The 18,559-nt window shown below is 41.2% G+C and overlaps 1 protein-coding gene across 1 annotated transcript in view; it reads right to left on the bottom strand.

The window, feature by feature from the left end:
• The window catches only part of LOC140190420 (claspin), a 57,107-nt gene extending 39,983 nt beyond the window's left edge, over positions 1 to 17,124 (bottom strand). Inside the window, exons 1-5 of the mRNA XM_072246981.1 lie at positions 16,938 to 17,124; positions 13,189 to 13,300; positions 6,260 to 6,741; positions 5,964 to 6,131; positions 1,638 to 1,706 (exon numbers count right to left, since the gene is read on the bottom strand). Of these exons, the coding sequence (XP_072103082.1) occupies positions 1,638 to 1,706; positions 5,964 to 6,131; positions 6,260 to 6,741; positions 13,189 to 13,300; positions 16,938 to 16,964 (858 nt within the window). The 5' untranslated portion in view covers positions 16,965 to 17,124. The remainder of the gene's footprint in view (positions 1 to 1,637; positions 1,707 to 5,963; positions 6,132 to 6,259; positions 6,742 to 13,188; positions 13,301 to 16,937) is intronic.
• Positions 17,125 to 18,559: the final 1,435 nt, after the last annotated feature.

Genomic DNA, 18,559 nt, shown 5'->3' with positions numbered 1-18,559 from the left:
TTAAATCCCAAGCAAAATATGATGAATGCCATGGCTTGGAGAACATTTTAAAATGCTCAACATTAAACTGGAGAATCAAAATGGTCTCATGTATAGATTTTTTTTAAATTACAGGTATTCAAACTAAAGACTCAGCAGTCTCAAATGAATCATAGATTTAAATTACAAATGTCAGGACAATGTAAGACTCTGGAACTTTCAGGAAGTTGTTTAGAAAGCTGAACACTCCTTTTATTTAATACATAGTAAGCAAGTTCTAGCAGGCATAAAAGTCATTTATTTGTAGACTGTATTCAAAGAATTGTCTTGAGCTTCTCTAGATTTTCTCTTGTACTTAGCTATCATAGCAAAGGACAAGCATGATTAAAAAAGTGAATTTGAAATACCAGCTACTTTTTCTTTGTGATACTGCAGCTGTAGCTCAACTAGTATAACTCCATAATTAACCTGCCACTTTCCAGACTCTGGCAATGTTGAACAAGCAAATTTGATTATAATTTGTATTAGTACTCCAAGACACCTTATTTTTTTTTAGAAAGAGAGGTTAACCAGCAGAATAATAACTGCTGCATTGAACCTAGTGATTTTAAAAGGGAGTGTCAGAACCAGAACTTGGTCGGAAACAACTTGATGAGGAAAATGCTGAACTAATATGTATTTTTAAATGGTCAAGTAGCAGATTATTGGAGATTTACTTGGAAAATATCAACTAGTTCAAGGTGAGTATTTAACATGAGAGAGTAGCACAGTTAACTTGTTAACATTGCAAGCAATACAAGAACTAACCATCATATTAGGCAGTTATGTAGAAATATAACTTGTAATGAGTAATGACAAGATCAACAGTGGAATTATTGTAACGGGAAACAAAAGGGCTCACGTTAAAGTTCTTTTAAATGACTTGGACTGCAATTTTATCAACATTTTTAAAATTGACTATTGACATAATTTTAGAGAGGTTATTTTCTTAAATGGTTCCTTAAGATCGTTATAACCAGGGGCGGTGGTGGGGATAAGCTCCCACTACCTATTAAATGCTGAACATGGTGTGTGTCTCAAATAGTCTCTGGCAACCAAGTTCAGCTCCTGGCCTTCACGTATGGCTCAGCTACTATGTCTGGTGGAACTGCTTCTACAGACAGGGGAAGGGGCAGAGGCAGGTTACAGGCAACTTAAAACCTGCAGATGGGGCTTGTCAGCTGTGGTTGGCAGCTCATCTAGGAGAAGGAAAACTCTGATCTCAACCCTCCGCTGCCTTGCGGCTATGCCCACTCATGCAGAAGACTTCGGGAGCAAACCCAGAGGGAAAAATCTGGAGCTGGAGTCCCTAAGGGAATCTCACATTGAGTTCAATGCTGACTGGCAACTCCTGCCATACTGCTGGTGCCAAATTGCATCGGTCTCTGCCTTTCCTTGGGTTCATCAGAATTGTGCGGCGGGGCTGCTTGCTACATGGGCAACAGCTTGCTCTCCATATTGTACTGCCCAGGCTTGTGGATCTAGACAGCTAAGACTCAACGTCCATGGTCAACCCTGACTGACAGATGCTTAATCGTCTTTTTCCTAAACTGCAGATTGGATGCAATAGGACTACACTGTTGGATAATGAAGTAAATAAAATTCACATATGCTATCACCTTTTTCCCATCTTTTTGCCCTTGCTCTTCACAGTCATAGCCATGGAGATTTTCATTAGGACCAAGATTCTAGAATAAGAAAAAGAAACTGAGAAATGCAGCAGCACATCACATTTCATGATTCAATATGCAATCTAATTGTGGTCCATGGACATCTAAAAACTACATGAAAGGAATCCTCATTAAAATGGAATACAAGCATTTCAACAACAAAGCAACTTATAATAGGACAAACTGTTAACCATCACAAATTAGGAACTGAAAATCAAAGACAGAATCAGCCCAGATGGCTTGCAATCTTTATCTTACAAGAAAATCTAAATACCAGCTCTAACCAGGGAAAATTAGGAAACCCAGGGAATTGTGAACCTTCAGCATTTAACTTTAAATTTAAGCAAATTTCAAACAAACAGCAACGTTCTAAACCCATGGACAGATTCAAAACATTAACACTGGATCCCACAAGGAGTTCAGTAACAGACCTCCACCTGGCTGAAATTCTACAGTATTTATGCTATGGAAATTTGTGCTCAAGTCAGAAGTGAAGATCTATGTCTGTATTACAAACAAGAGAAAAACTGCAGATGCTGGAAATCTGAGCCACGTACACAAAATGCTGGAGGAACTCAGCAGGGCAACAACATCTATGGAAAAGGATACAGTTGGCGTTTTGGTCCATGTCTGTACTTATTTCTTCCTGAATTGCAAGGTTATGATAAGCAAAGCTTTGCAATATTCCAGTCTAATGTGATATCAATTTCTCTTTAGATGCTTTAGCAGCCTTTCTCCAAATATCAGTTACTTATTTCATTTTTTAAAAATAATGTCAATTATCAAAGGTTCTAGCTCCTCAGTGTACTCAAGTTCACACAGCTGGAATCCACGACAGCCAAGCCTAGTCAGGTAATACTGATAGGGTACAAAGATAAATAATATAATTTCACTTTTGAGACAGTTGTTGGAACAATACCCTTGGCTCCCAAGAGTCATCCAAAATGTCCAAATCCAACTTATGCAAGGAAGAGACAGGAATTTTGTATTTTGCACAATGTCTAGTAAACAAATAGAGCACAATAAGGCCAATCGACCCATCAAGTCAGCTCCACCATTTCATCTGGATGATCCATTTCCCTCTCCACAACATTCTCCTGCCTTCTCCCCATCTTTTATGCCCTGACTAATCAAGGACCCATCAACCTCCGGCTTAAATGCACCCAGTGATCTGGCCTCCACAGCTACCTGGGACAACGAATTCCACAGATTCACCACGACTGGCTAAAGAAATCCCTCATCTCCATTCTTAATGGATGCCCTGCTATTTTGAGGCTATGCCCTCTGGTCTTAGACGCCCCCACCACAGGAAACATCCTCTCCACACCCACTCTATCAAGGCCTTACAACACTCAATAGGCTTCAAAGGGATTCCCCCATCGTTCTTCTGAATTCCAGTGAGTGCAGGCCCAGAGCAATCAAATGTTTCTCATGATTCCTTTCAATCCCAGAATCATTTTTGTGAACCTCCTCTGAACCCTCTCCAATGTCAGCACATCTTTTCTTCAATAAAGGGACCAAAACTGCTTACAATGCTCCAAGTAAGGCCTCACTACTGAATTATACGGCCTCAGCATTACATTCCTGCTTTTATATTCTAGTCCTCTCAAAACGAACTATAACATTGCATTTGCCTTCCATACCACCAATTCAACCTGCAAATTAACCTTGAGAGAATCTTGCAAGCACTCTCAAATCTCTATGCACCTCGGATTTTTTAATTTTCTCCGTTTAGAAGATAATCTTTGCTTTTATTCATTCTACTAAAGTGCACGGCTGTGCACTTCCTGACCCAGTATTCCAACTGCCACCTCTTTCCCCATTATCCTAATCTGACGCAGTCCTTCTGCAGCCTTTCTGGTTCTCCAACACTACCTGCCCCTCCACCTATCTTCACATTGTCCGCAAACTTGGCCACAAAGTCATCAATTTCATCATTCAAAACGTTGATATACAATGCAAAACAAAAAGCAGTCCCAACACAGACCCCTGTGGAACACCATTAGTCATTAGCAGCCAATCAGAAAAGGATCCCTTTAATCCCACTGTGCCTCCTGCCAATCAGCCAATGCTTTATCCATGCTAATATATTTCCTGTAATACCCTGGGTTCTTATCTTGTTTAGCAGCCTCGAATGCAGCACTATGTCAAAGGCCTTCTGAAGATCCAAGTACCACAACATTCAGAGGTTCTCCTTCATCTATCCTGCTTGTTATTTCTTCAAAGAATTCCAACACATTTGTTACGCAAGACTTTCCCTTAAGGAAACCACATTGGCTTTAGCCTATTTTGTTATGTGCTTCCAAGTACCCGGAAACTACATCCTTAATAATTGACTGCAACATCTTCCCAATCAATAGGGTCAGGCTCGCTGGCCTAAAATTTCCTTTCATCTGCCTCCCTCCCTTCTTGAAGAATGGAGTTGCATTTGCAACTCTCCAGTCCTCTGGAATCTATTGATTCTTGAAAGATCATTACTAATGCCTCCACAATCTCTTCAGCTACCTCTTTAAGAACCCTGTGGTGTATTCCATCAGGTTTAGGTGACTTATCTAACTTCAGACCTTTCAGTTTCCCAAGCACTTCTGCCCCTTGACACACTCAAACCTCTGACATACTACTAGTGTCTTCCACAGTGAAGATCAATGGAAAATACTGATTCAGTTTGTCTGCCATTTCCTTGTCCCCTATTACTATCTCTCCAGCATTGTTTTTACAGCAGTCCAACATCTAACCTCACCTCTCTTTTACTCTTTATATATCTGAAAAAACACTTTTGGTATAATTTTTGACATTATTGGCTAGCTTACCTTCATATGGGGTATTACATTTTTTTAAAGTTGCCTTCTGTTGTTTTCTTTAAATTTCTGATTCCTCTAAATTCTCACCAATATTTGCTCAATTATATATGCCCTCTCGTTTGCTTTTATATTGGCTTTTACTTCCCTTGTCAGCCATGGTTGTGTTATCCTGCCTTTTGAATACTTCTTCATCTTTGGGATGCATCTATACTGTACCTTTCCAATTGCTGCTCTGCCGTCATCCCTGCTAATGTCCCCTTCCAATCAACTTTGGTCAGCTCCTCTCTCATGCTCTAGCAACTCCCTTTACTCCACCGTAATACTGATACACTTGACTTTAACTTCTCTCACATTGCAGGGTGAATTCTATCATATTATGATCACTATTTCCTAAGGGTTCTTTACCTTAAGCTCCCGAATCATATTCAGTTCATTACACAACACCCAATCCAGAATTGCTGATCCCCTTGTGGACTCTACCACAAGCTGCTCCTCAAAGCCATCTCAGAGGCATTCCACAATTTCTCTCCCTAGGGATCCAGCATCAACTTCATTTTCCCAATCTATCTGCTTATTGAAACGCCCCATGACTAATGTAATATTGTCTTTTTTACATGCTTTTTCTATCTCTGGCTGTAATTTGTAGACCACATCCTGGCTGTTGTTTGGAGGCCTATAAATAACTCCCATTAAGGTCTTCTTACACTTGCAGTTTCTTAACTCTACCCACAAAGATTCCACATCTTTTGATTCTAAGTCACCTTTTACGTATTGAGGAAAACTCAGTAACCTTCACTTGGTTTCGGTGAAACAAGTGATGAATGTTCCTAGAGCTAGCATTGAATGGATGGGCCAAATAGCCACACCACATCACAATGAAAATATACTAAGTACATTGCATGCACTGTTTAATCTTAGCCTTGATTCTTCCTCAATATTATATTTAAAGTCAACAAACTGATGCACGTTTCTCTGGCCAATGGGATTAAATATTGTGAACTAGGAGTAACATTACAGAAGCAAAAATATTTACAACACATAAGATAATCATCTGGTTAATTACATCCTTGTAAAGGTGCTATTCTTCCCAGGTCTTGTATCATAGGTAAGTAAATTATGAGATACTAACAGCTAAATCTACATTCCTCTTAAACAAGAGAATTGTTACCCTCCAGGACCCTTTAACCAGAGATTAATTAGCCAAATTGGAAGAAAATAAATCCTCTACCCTCCTTTTACCTTTCTACTCAACATCTTAAATACATGCCACCTCCCACCCCTGCTCTGAAGAAAATAATGCAAACCTCAATTTTACTTCATATCTAAAATTGTCCAGAACCTGCAAAACTAAGGTGTATAACAAAACACAATTAGATATCAGTTTAAAAATAGAGATGCCATATTCCAACAAGTTAATATGCCACAAGATTTACAAAAATGCAAGTTCATATAAAAACAATCAAGTTTCACTCACTTTAGGTTGCTTTGCTTTCTCTTTCACTGCTGTTCGTATGGCATCTAATGAAAACTCATTTTCCTCTCCAAGGAGTTCATTCTCATCATCCATTTCAGTCTCAAACAGATCACTGTTGTTTAGTAGACAGCCGCTATCATCTGCAGTCTTCAAATCTGCAGACACTTCCTAGAATTAAGGTATTTAGAGAACTTAACGTGATTAACCTAGCTAAATTACTCCAAAAACCAAGATAAAACCTAAAGATAAACACAAGTTTTAGTTGGTTTATTGGTGTTAAGGATCCATTTCAATACCTGCTTTTTTTGTTTCTTTTTTCTTTTCAGTTTCTCAACTGTTTCTAGTTGTTTCTTCTTTTTGTCTCGTGCTCGCTGGGATTTATTCTTTTGAGTTGCTTGTTCTTCATGAAACACTGAACTTTTATGAATTTCTTGACTACCTGAAGAATGATCTAAATGAGAACTTCCAGGTTGTAGGTCTTCTGCTTCCTCATTTTCATTGCTGACAAAACATGGTTTTGTTACTGTAGATTGGCAGTCACTGTCAGCATCAGAGTCACTCTCACCACTGTTCATTGTCACCCTCCGAACTCGATGTAACTTTTTGCTTTTGCGTTTATCTATAGCATTACTGTTCTGGTTTTGCTCCTCATTATCAGTCGCACTATCCAACTTGGAACTGCTAACACTTTTTACATTACTTAAATCTTCATCACCATCACTGTCTTGTAGAGGTTTTCTCTTCACCTTTTTGCAGGCAAAAATTTCCTCATCTGAATCTGGAAGGAAGCACACTTAAGTTAAACAAATCTTGATATGTTCTTTTAATAGTATTAGTTACATTATATTCTCTATCAATGTACTTTATCAATAAATGCAAATACTTCAGCATTTTAGACTTTTTTAAAAAACTTGTTATTAAATTGGGTCTTCTGATCTACCTAAATGCAGAACACGAACATGCTGGAAGTGGGACAAAGATGTATTGATAGGAATGTTGATTTAATTTGCACTTTGATGTACAGTATATTATCATTCCTCTAATTGACCATTTGATAGGGGAAAAAAAGGAGAAAAATAACAGTTCCCAAATTTAAAAGTGCGAATCCACTTAAAACTGTCAGAAGCAGGTCTTCGTAATACAGGTTAAGTATCCCATATTCAAAATTATAAAATCTGTAAACCTCTGAAATCTGATTTTTTTTTAAAAACTTATATGACATCACAAGTGGAAAAATCAACAAGGTATTGGGAAGGTTCCCATACATGTAATGAACAGAAGTTAATGAAAAAAGAGGAAAACACTGCATAAAGTGAAAATTAAGGATCTTGATCATGGATCATCAGGTCTGAGTGAACATATGCCATTTTACGGTATGCTGATCATGAAACAAGCAAAGATCTGTCACGATGAACTGAAAATTGAAATGTGAACATTCAGCAGGTTGGTTGCAGAAATTTAAGAAAAGGCACAGTATTAAATTTTTAGAGTGTCTGCTGATCTCAAAAATCTAGCAGTGAATGAGAGGCAGGTCTGAAGAGGTTAAAAAGCCAAAGTGGGGAACAGGAGAAAGGTTTTTTTTCACTGAAAGGAGAAATCAATATTCATGCCATCAGGTTGGAGGCTACCCAGATGGAATACAAGCTACACTCACAACATGCTGGAGGAACTCAGCAGGTCGGGCAGCATCCGTGGAAACGATGAGTCGATGTTTCGGGCTGGAACCCTTCGTCAGGACTGTAGAGGGAAGGGGCAGAGGCCCTATAAAGAAGGTGGGGGGAGGGTGGGAAGGAGAAGGCTGGAAGGTTCCAGGTGAAAAACTGGTAAGATGAAAGATCAAGGAGTGGGGGAGGGGAAGCAGGGAGGTGATAGGCAGGAAAGGTGAAGGAGGAATAGGGGAAAGCACAATGGGTAGTAGAAGGAGGCGGAACCATGAGGGAGATGATAGGCAGCTGGGGGAGGGGGCAGAGTGACAAAGGGATAGGGGAAGGGAGGGGGAGGGAATTACCAGAAGTTGGAGAATTCTATGTTCATACCAAGGTGCTGGAGACTACCTAGACGGTATATGAGGTGTTGCTCCTCCAACCTGAGTTTAGCCTCATCATGGCAGTAGAGGAGGCTATGTATGGACATATCTGAATGGGACTGGGAAGCGGAGTTGAAGTGGGTAGCTACTGGGAGATCCTGTCTGTTGTGGCGTACGGAGCGGAGGTGCTTGACGAAGCGGTCTCCCAAGCTGTTAGCCATGGACTGACATGTCAGATTGGAATAGGAATCGGAATTAAAATGGTTGGCCACTAGAAAATTCCGCTTTTGGCAGATGTAGTCAATGAAGAGGTGCTCAATGGAGTATTTTCCCAATTTGCGATGGTCTCACCAATGTAGAGGAGGCCGCACTGGGAACACCGAACACAATAGATAACCCCAGCAGATTTGCAGTTGAAGTGTTGCCTCACCTGGAAGGACTATTTGGGGCCCTAAATGGAAGTAAGGAAGGACATGAATGGGTAGGTTTAGCACTTAGGCCGTTTGGAGGAATAAGTATTAGAAGGGAGATTAGTAGGGAGGAATGAATGGACAAGAGAATCACAAAGGGAACGATCCCTGTGGAAAGTGGAAGGTGTGAGGTAAAATTATGTTTAGTGGCGGGATCCCTTTGACAATTGCAGAAGTTGTGGACAATGACATGTTGGATGCAGAGGCTCATGAGATGGTAGGCAAGGACAAGAGGAACTTCACTGTTAAGCAAGCAGGAAGATGGGGTGAGCGCAGATGTTCAGGAAATGGAGGAGATGCAAGTGAGGGCAGCATCAAGAGTGGAGGAAGTGTAAGCCCACTCTTTGAAGCGCATCAACGATGTCCTGGAAAGGAAAGCTGCAACCTGGAAACTGATGCAATGGAGCAAGAAGGAACTGAGAAAAGGGAACAGCATTTTTTACAAGAGACAGTAGAAAGGGATAAACAGACAAGGGAAGAGGCAGGATGGGAAGAGGTACAGTCAAGATAACCATGAGAATTGGTAGGTTTATGAAAAGTAGGTTGACAGTTTGTCTCGAGATAGAGACAGAGAGTTCGAGAGAAGAGAGCAAAGTGTCAGAAATGGACCAAGTGAATATATGGGCAGGGTGGAAGCTAGAGGCAAGGATGATGAAATTGACAAGCTCAGCATGGATGCATGAAGCAGCATCAATGCAGTCATCTTTGTAGCAAAGGAAGAGGTGGGGAGTATTACCAGGGAAGGCTTGGAGCATGGACTGTTCTATCTAGCGAATGATTACGCAAGCATAATAGGGGCATAAGTCTGGAGAAAATGCGAGAAGTCGATGGAAGAATTGAGGGTGGAAACCATTTCTGCTAGATGGAACACACAGAGTAAGAGATCCTCTTACTAACTCTTCCTTCAGTTAGTCCTGACGAAGGGTCCCAGCCTGAAACGTCGACTGCACCTCTTCCTAGAGATGCTGCCTGGCCTGCTGCGTTCACCAGCAACTTTGATGTGTGTTGCTTGAATTTCCAGCATCTGCAGAATTCTTGTTGTCTGCTAGATGAAGTAGGGTGGTGGTGGTTGTGGTGGTGGTGGGGGGGGGGTGGAATTGGTTGGTTCTTTTGATAATAAAGTGAAGAGCTTTGAAGCCTTTTTGATAGGTTATAGAAGTATTTGGGACTGAATGTGCATGGTGAAAATGAGGCGGTTAGGGCCAGAGAATTGAAAGCTACCAAGGAGATCGAGAGTATGAGAAGTGTCGCAGATGTAGGTGGGAAGGGACTGAATCAAGGGGGGATAGAATAGAGTCGAGATATGAGGACACGAGTCCAGTGGGGCAGGAGCAGGCAGAAACAATGGGCTTACCCAGACAGTCAGGTTTATGGATCTTGGGTAGGAAGTAGAAGCGAGCATTGTGGAATAAGGGAACTAGGAGTTTGGTGGCAGCGCATGGGAGGCCTCCAGATTTGATGAGGTCAGTGATGGTGTAAGGAGACAGTTTTCTGATGCTCTGAAGTGGGATCCTCTTCAAGAGGTAGGTGAGGAGGTGACTGAGTTTAGAGGTCAGTGCCCCATACTAAAACAGCACCCACTTCGTCTGTGGGTTTGATGGCAAGGTTGGGATTGGTGTGGAGTGAGTAGAGGGCAGCACATTCAGAAGGGGGTAAGTTTTGGGGAGGAGAAAGGAATGCTGAAGTCAAGATGGTTGATGTCTCATCGGTATTTCAAGATGGAAAGGTCCAGAGCAGGCAGAGAACCAGAGTGTGGTATCCAATAGGAGGAGGGTTAAAGATAGGAGAAGAGGTCATCAGTGCGGGATGTGGAATTCTTACTAAAGAAGTGGGCTTGGAGACAGAGGCAAAAGGAGAGCTCAGCATCTCGGTGGGCACAGAACTCACTGAGGAGTGAGAGAAGGGGGACAAAGGTAGGGCCCTTGCTGAGGACAGGACACTCTGCCTCAGAGAGGGGAAGGTTGGAGGGCATGGTAAACACATGGCAAGGATTAGAACTGGGATCTGGGGTGAGGGGAAAGAGAGTTGGTGTTGCCAGAGCAGAGTTGGGGTGTTCAAAAAAGTGTGGTGGGAGGAAGATAGAGGCTTAAAGACCAAGAGGTGACAATGGAGACTGAGAGACATGGGTTTGGAGAGTGGTGGGGGGAGGGTGGGGGGAGAAGAAGGGGAGCCTGGAGGCCCAATTGCAGTGAGTAAAGTCGCAGCCTGGATAAATTCCCTGCTCAGTAAAATATGGAAAACAGTGATTAAGGCCAGTAACATCACGAAGGCGCCCACCCACCCTACTCATGGACTGTTTGTCCTGCTCTGATCAAGGAGGAGGGAACAACCAGGCTCAAAAACAGTAATGTTCCCCAAGCAGCAAGACTGATCAGCACCTCCACCTCACCACCAATACTTTATCATTTCCTGTCAGGGTCATCTTATATACAGACACTCCTGTGCCTAGATTCACTCTATAGAAGTACAATCAATATATATATAGGAACAGGAAGTTTTTGACAAGAACAGGACATTCTCCCTGTTCCTAAGCCTGTTCTGCTCCCTGTTACTATTGATGGTGGGAACGTGGATGTGGTGAGCACCTACAAATACTTGGGGGTGCTACTGGGTGACAGACATGAGTGAAGCACCAGCAGAGAGGCTGTGTACAAGAAGGGCCAGAGTTGCCTCTATTTCCTGAGGAGACTGAGGTCCTTTGGCGTATGCAAGCCTCTCCTTCACATATTTTACCAGCTTGTTGTCAGCAGTACAATCTTTCCTGCGGTGGTGTGCAACATGGGTGCTGCCAACAGGCTCAATCTCTGATCAGAAAGGCTGGCTTTGTTATAGAAGTCAACTGGACATTGACGCTGTGGTAGAACAAAGGTCTCTACGGAAAATCCTGGCACTGCTGGACAATGTTTCTTGCTCTCTGCACGTCACCTTGGCTGAATGGAGGAGCACTTTTAGTAATAGATTACGACAACTGCACTGCTCCAAAGAGCACTATACCAGGTCGTTCTTACCCTTAGCCATTAGGCTCTGTAATGAGTCAACATATAGCCAGGGAAGTGATAATCCCCTCCTGTTATACTTGATGTAACTTCTTTTTTTATTCTTTCTTCCTTCTTTTCTAATATTTATATCTGCGTACTTGTAATGCTACTGTGACACTGTGATTTCCTTTACAGATCAATAAAGCATATCTATCTATCTGGCCCAACAAAGCTTGCCAAATTCCTATTCACATAGTGTGTTGAAGTAACTATCGAGATTAGATTTGAAAGTCTCTAAGGCACTATTCTCTACTACACAACTAGGTAGTTTGTTCCACGTGTCCACAGCTCACTGTGTAAAGAAATGCTTCCCAATGTTAGTTTGAAATCTCCCTTTAACCAGTCTCCCCCTATGGCCCTGTCTCTTCGTTGATGGATTAATTTTGAAGTAGCAGCTGACATCTACTTATACCCTGAATGATTCTGAACACTTCTATCATGTCTCCTCTCATTCTATGTCTACTTAGGCTAAAAAGATTTAATTCTTTCAATCTTTCTTCATAGATCATACCCTGCAGACCTGGAATGAGTCTCATCACCCTTCTGAACTCTCTCCAGTGCCTTCTCATCCCTCACAAAATACGGAGACCAACATTGTATACAGTACTCAAGGTGTGGCCTCACAAGCGCATTATACAGCTAAAACTGAACGTCTCTAGACCTGAATTCCACTGAGCGCATTATATAGCTCCACATTCTATTAACCTTCCTCATCACTTCTGTGCGTTGTCCAGATGTTGATAGTGTTGAGTCTATCAGGACGCCTAAATCCTTCTCACAGTGCACTTTCTGACTCAAGACCACCCCCCATTATATATTTATATCCAATATTTCTATTTCTGGATTTTGTTTAGATTGAACTGCATTGATTCTGCTGCCTGAATAATATTAACTGCACCCCGCAATTTTGTGTCATCTGAAAACTTTACTAGTTTATTTGTTGTGTTTATCCAAATCATTAATGTAAATTAAAAACAGCTGCAGCCCCAAATCTGATCGCTGCAGAACTCCACTTTTAACATCTTCTAGGTGTGAAAATGATGCTCTCATCATAACTCATTGTTTTCTGTTTTCGAGCCAATTCTGCACCCACTCGCACACATTACCCTGAATCCCTACCTCCTGTAATTTGATTATTAACCTCTTGTGGGGTACATTGTCAAAAGCCTTCTGCAGGTCCAAGTAAATGATATCAAGCACTCTATTGTTATCATAAATTTTAGTTGCCTCTTCACGGAACTCCAGCATATTAGTAAGACATGATTTCCCCTTTCTGAACCCATGCTGGAAGTAGAAGACCACAAATGGGAGATGTTAAAGAAAGAGAAGCAAATTCTACTTCTGAATGGTTCAGGAACCAAGAGTCATAGATTAAAAACAATTAGCAAAAGATACATGTACATTTATTTGTTTGACAACAAAAAACTAAGTGATGATAATCTGGAGCTCTATACCTGCTACAGTGAAAGGAAAAGCCAATCAGGAAATTCAAATAGTAACTAAATAGCAGGACTGCACGGAATGGAACTGACTGGATTAGCCTACAATGAATCAATATGTGCACACTGACCCAAATAGCTGCCTCCTGTACAGAAATAATCCAATTCCATAACACGAATGAGATAATTTTAGATTAGATGAGAACAGGGAGTTGATAACTTGAAGTCATACAGTATGGAAAGAACACAAACCTCCATTAAAATTTCTCAGTTCCTTGTTGGAATGCAGGGAGTCCATTCCACAACTTCCTTTACCACTGTCAGTATCACTGTCAATTGTTTTCTCTTCACTGCCAAGATTCAGCTGGAAATGGACAAACACAGAATGACTATTTCAGCATTGGTCACAACAGAAACAGCACCTGCTTGTTGACATATTGAGTTGAACTATTGATGGAGAAATGGCTTAAAGTGAGTGCTGTGTTCAGACTGCAAATGTCTCTCTCATTACTGTGGCATTATAACCGCTCTATTCTGGGAAAAGTAACCAAATTTACTACTGTAACTCATTACAGTATCTGCAAAAAATCAACAGATGAAAGCACATGCTAGAATGAGATTTATGTTTCTTTTTATATAAGATCTTGAAATGTGCTTTAATTCATAATAGCACTGCACACTATGTTGTACACATAACATTAACCAAGCTTTGTGAACGTTCGGAGGATGTCGAATTTGCTGGAAGCAGCAATGCTTCCATGCCCAATCACCCCACCACAGGCTAACTTTCCAGGTTTTTCAGATAAGAGAAAAGAATCAACTGCTTGCTTTGTGACTGCCTCGGTCATGTTAGCAAGGACCAATATTTCCTTCCTTGAAGGCTGTGTGAACACCATTATGATACCAGATGTTTTTATTCCAAATTTTAAAGAGTAGCAGGCCTTGATATTCTAATCCAGTAATGTAAAGTGCATCTAATCCATAATTCAGTGTTGGAGTTTTAGTATTTATCAAAAAATGGAAATGCTTGTTATTTCTTGTTATTATTTACAGTACGGTGAAAGTCTTCGTCCCATGTAAAAAATTCTGTAAAGTGAAGATGCTTTCAAAAATATTGAAATGTTCCTAAATATCAAAAAGTTATCATAAAAGCAGTAAACAGTAAAAAAAAATTAAATGAAATCAATATTTGATGTGACTATCCCTTTGCCTTTAAAACTACATCGATTCTCTTCGGTAAACTATCCTGCAGTTTTATAAGAAAACCCACTGGCAGGTTGTTCCAAGCATCTTGGAGAATTGGCCATCGTTCCTCTGCAAGCTCTGGCTGTCTCGCTTGCTCAGAGTATCCAGGTAATCCCAGACAGGCTTGATAATGATGAGATCAGGGCTCTGGAGGCCATGCCATCTATTGCCGAACTCCTTGTTCCTCTTTTTGCTGAAAATAGTTCTTTATGACCTTGATTGCATGTTTGGGGTCACTGTTCTGCTGCAGAATGAAGTTGGAACTGGTCAGACGCCTCCCTAACGGTATTGCCTGATGGATGAGAATCTGCTTGCATTTCTCAGTATCGACAATTCCATTAATTTTGACAAGATCACCAACTCCATTTGCAGAAATACAGTGCTAACCCTGCAGGGAGCATCCGCCTTGTGTCACTATTTGCTGCAGACACTCGTCCATGTAGCACTCTCCAGGTCTTCTATGGACAAATTGCCTCCTGTTTGAGCCAAAAATTTCAGATTTTGACTCGTTTGTCACGATCACTTGCTGCCATTATTCAGCACCCCAGTCCCTGTGGGGTTTTTTTGTGCATACAGGCAAGCCTCTTGGCTTTGTTTCCATTTGGCAGCAACTCTTCCATAACAGCACTTGATAAGACTTCTCCAGACTGTAGGAAGAAGGGTGTATTTGGGTTCCAGTGGTTTCTGTGATTTCAGATTTGATAGCAGTGCTGAATTTCTTCTGATACAGAAGAGACATCAGTTTGATATATCTCTTGTTTGCTGCCCTCAGTTTCTGTGGACGGCCACTGCGTTTCTGGTCCTCAACTTTGCCCATTTTTGTGCTTCTTCAGAAGAGCTTGGACAGCATATCTTGAAACTCCTGTCTGCCCTGATATTTCTGCTTGCAAGGTTTCTTGCTGATGCAGGACGACCACCTTGTATCTTGTTGCTATGCTCACTTTTCCCATGCCAAAATGGAAGAATTGATGATTTGAAGGTTAAACTGTCACACCTTCGCCTTTTGGTTTGATTCTCCTTCACCCAATTCCATTCCTTCTACACCCATTTCTGTTAGTTAATCAGTTTAGTTCAGTCAACTCAAGTGATTTGATATTTAGCACCTCCTTGTTATCTTTGTTTAATCATACACTGAGCTATATACCACAAAGGGAAATTACAATGGACATTTACAAAATGGAGAAGATAACAGCATCAGCTAATCATAAATTGGAACAATGGTTTAACTACAGAACACCTCATAGGCCTGATTTTATTCTCACAAGTCAATGAATGTTGAAAAAAAACACTCCCTACTCTGTACATAATTTTCTTCTTTCGATTGTTCTTTCTTTCCTCTCTTTTCTATAAGTGGATACCTCAGATAAATATCATGTGGAGATTTGTGACAAATATATGATATATATGTACAGTATCTGAAATACATCTTATGGAAATGTTTGTTTGATGATGAAATTCAATAAAAATAAATTACAAAAAAAATTGCCTATCACTTAATATGTTACATTCTTTAACAAAATACAAACGTTTCTCTGTGACACCTAATTTTTCTGGAAATCTAAAATTTCCTACTTTCTACTGACACTGAATGCAGAAGACAAAACGTAAACATTTAAAACAAAATTTATATGAAAAATCTAGGGTGCCTACGACTTTTGCACAGTATTGTATTGTTATTGCTTGTTACATAGAAATTTGCTGCACAGGATGCTCACTTGCTTTGCCAAGTCCGCCAAAAAAGATCAACGTCAAGCAAAGTGATTTCCAAAGGCAGCTGAACCCATCACACCCACATTCCCTGTCCACCTTCCAACAGAAACCAAATTAAAATCCCAACTAGAAATAAAGCACATCAGAAACAGAAATTAAAAAGTTGCAAATGCTGGAAATCTGAAATAAAACCAGATCGTGTCAGAAAAACACAGCAGGTCAGAAAGAGTAACAAAGTTAGCTTCAGGTCGAATACTCTGAACCTGGGCAAAGATCTTGGGATGTCACAGACCTCTATTATACAGAGCATCTAATGCAAAAGGAAACCAAATTTTAAAAAAATATAGTGGGCTTTCTTAACACTCCAATAATAGAATTAATGTGATACTGGACAACAAACACACGACGTCTGATAGTATCAATTGGGAGAGACAAACTATTGTACATCTGGGCATCAAAAGGAAATACAACAGATTTAAATATTACTTTTCTCCAGGTCAGCCATCTCATGCTTAATCTTCCATATTGCGATACAAGATTAAGGTTCATATTGCTCAGTTTAGTTTAACCCATGAAAAGAAATGTTATTTGAAAGTTAAATGCTCTCAAGATTGCATTACAATAACGCCAATGGCTTAAGAAGTTAAAATACAGGATATTAAAAAAAGGGTGTATACTGTACTCTACTTAACCACATTAGGAGTAAACCGCCAAGCATAAACTAACTGCCAACCAACCTGCCGCCAAAGCTTGAACAAAGGTTAATGCTACATAGATGTGAACTGGGGATATCGCAGATAATCTGCAAGGAACCGGGGGACAAAATAAGGACAACCACAATTAAACAGGGCACATTTAAACTCGGCAGGAAGGAAACCGGCGGCAGGTGACAGGTCTGCCAAAGGGCAGGAGCCACATCGGTCCGCACAGCGGTAGTGAATCTGTCGGGGAGGCTGCCTGGGCCGGGCTCCGGCAGCGGCGACCCCACCGCGGGATCCGGGGAGCGGGCCCGCTACCGCCCGGCTCCATTTTGCTCGGTTCCTTACCTCGCCGCGCGGCTCCGCCACAGACATCTCGGCCCAGATGCAGCTGACGCGCTTGCTAATTTAAAACGTAAACGCACACGGGCTGGGCTCGCAGGCGATATCCAAGTCATCCGGTCAGGACACCTAAAGCAGAAGAGCTCCCATCCCCATTTTGAGCTCGGCAGCGGGAAAAGCAGCAACAACACAACCGATGATTCAAATCAGCTTCCCGCGCGGCTGCAGTGCGCAGGCGCCTCGCGCGGAGCCCCGCCCCCTCGCGACGTGATTGGCTTCTACGTACGGCGGCCCGCCCCTTTTCGCCGGTATAAATGACATCCGAGCGCGAAACTCCGCCCACCGAAGAGAGGCAGGAATATAAATTACTCAGTAAGGAAAAGACAGGCTGCTATCAACAAAGTAGAGGGATGAGGATGTTGGTGGGGGGGTTTAAACTTTCTGCTGCAAAGACTCAAAGTATTTGTTTTTCTAAAAGGAGCATTACACCCACTATTGATCTCAAGTTATATGGTAAATCTTTTAACCAAGAGTCAGTGGTAAAGTTTCTAGATATGTGAATGGACACAAAATTAACATGGAAGGTGCATGTGAATAAAATCCTAGAGAAGTTTTTTTAAAAAAAACCCTTAATGTGCTCCAGTGCTTAGTTGGGTGTAAATAGTGGGTCATTCAAACAAATGTACATTGCATTAATCAGATCATTCTTTGATTATAGATGTGTTGCTTATATCATCAGCAGTCTTAAAGCCGCTAGATCATGGGTTCCCACCCTTTATTATGCCATAGACCCCATGTTGGGAACTCTTGCCCTAGATAAAGCTCAAGCATTGAGATCATGTGGTGGTGCTATTAAATCATGCCCAATTGAATTGAATTGACTTTATTACTTGCATCCTTCACATGCATGAGGAATAAAAATCTTTATGTTACATCTCTGTCTAAATGTGCAGTGTGCAATTTATAGTAATTTGTAATAAATAGTATGTACAACAGGACAGTCACTATAACATAGAAATACAATTGTATCAGCATGAATTAATCCATCTGAAGGCCTGGTGGAAGAAGCTGTCCCAGAGCCTGTTGGTCCTGGCTTTTGTGCTGCGGTACTGTTTCCTGGATGGCAGCAGCTGGAACAGTTTGTGGTTGGGGCGACTCAGGTCCCGATGATTCTTCAGGCCATTTTTACACCCAATTTCAGCAAACTGGTAGAAATCTACGTAAGTTACATTTAGCGATGGTTTATTGGGTTAACATAAGATGAAATAAAGTTGGTCACCCAACATTAGTAGAATGTTGGGAGCACTGTATTCACAAGTTTTGTGTGAATGGGCACAAAACCATGAGTTGTTTAATGTGGATTATGGTCCTGGTGTACCCTTTCTGTCACTCCACCATGGATTTTCCCTTTGCCTCTGGTTGATTTGGGCTTTCAAGGAAAGATCAAGATGAGGACTGATTGTTTATCATTGGCACAGGAAGTTCAGCAAATTATGCAAGGCAGATATTATGGATTCCTACATATCTGCACAGATGGTGCAAAAGATCCAGTGACAGGTCATACATGTGTTTCTGTTTCTGTTGCAAAATTTCTGGTGACTATTAAAAGTTTATCAGACAAAGCATCA

Source organism: Mobula birostris, chromosome 30, assembly GCF_030028105.1.
Source record: "Mobula birostris isolate sMobBir1 chromosome 30, sMobBir1.hap1, whole genome shotgun sequence".
NCBI lineage: Eukaryota > Metazoa > Chordata > Chondrichthyes > Myliobatiformes > Myliobatidae > Mobula > Mobula birostris.
This window is presented reverse-complemented; position numbering and strand designations above follow the sequence as displayed.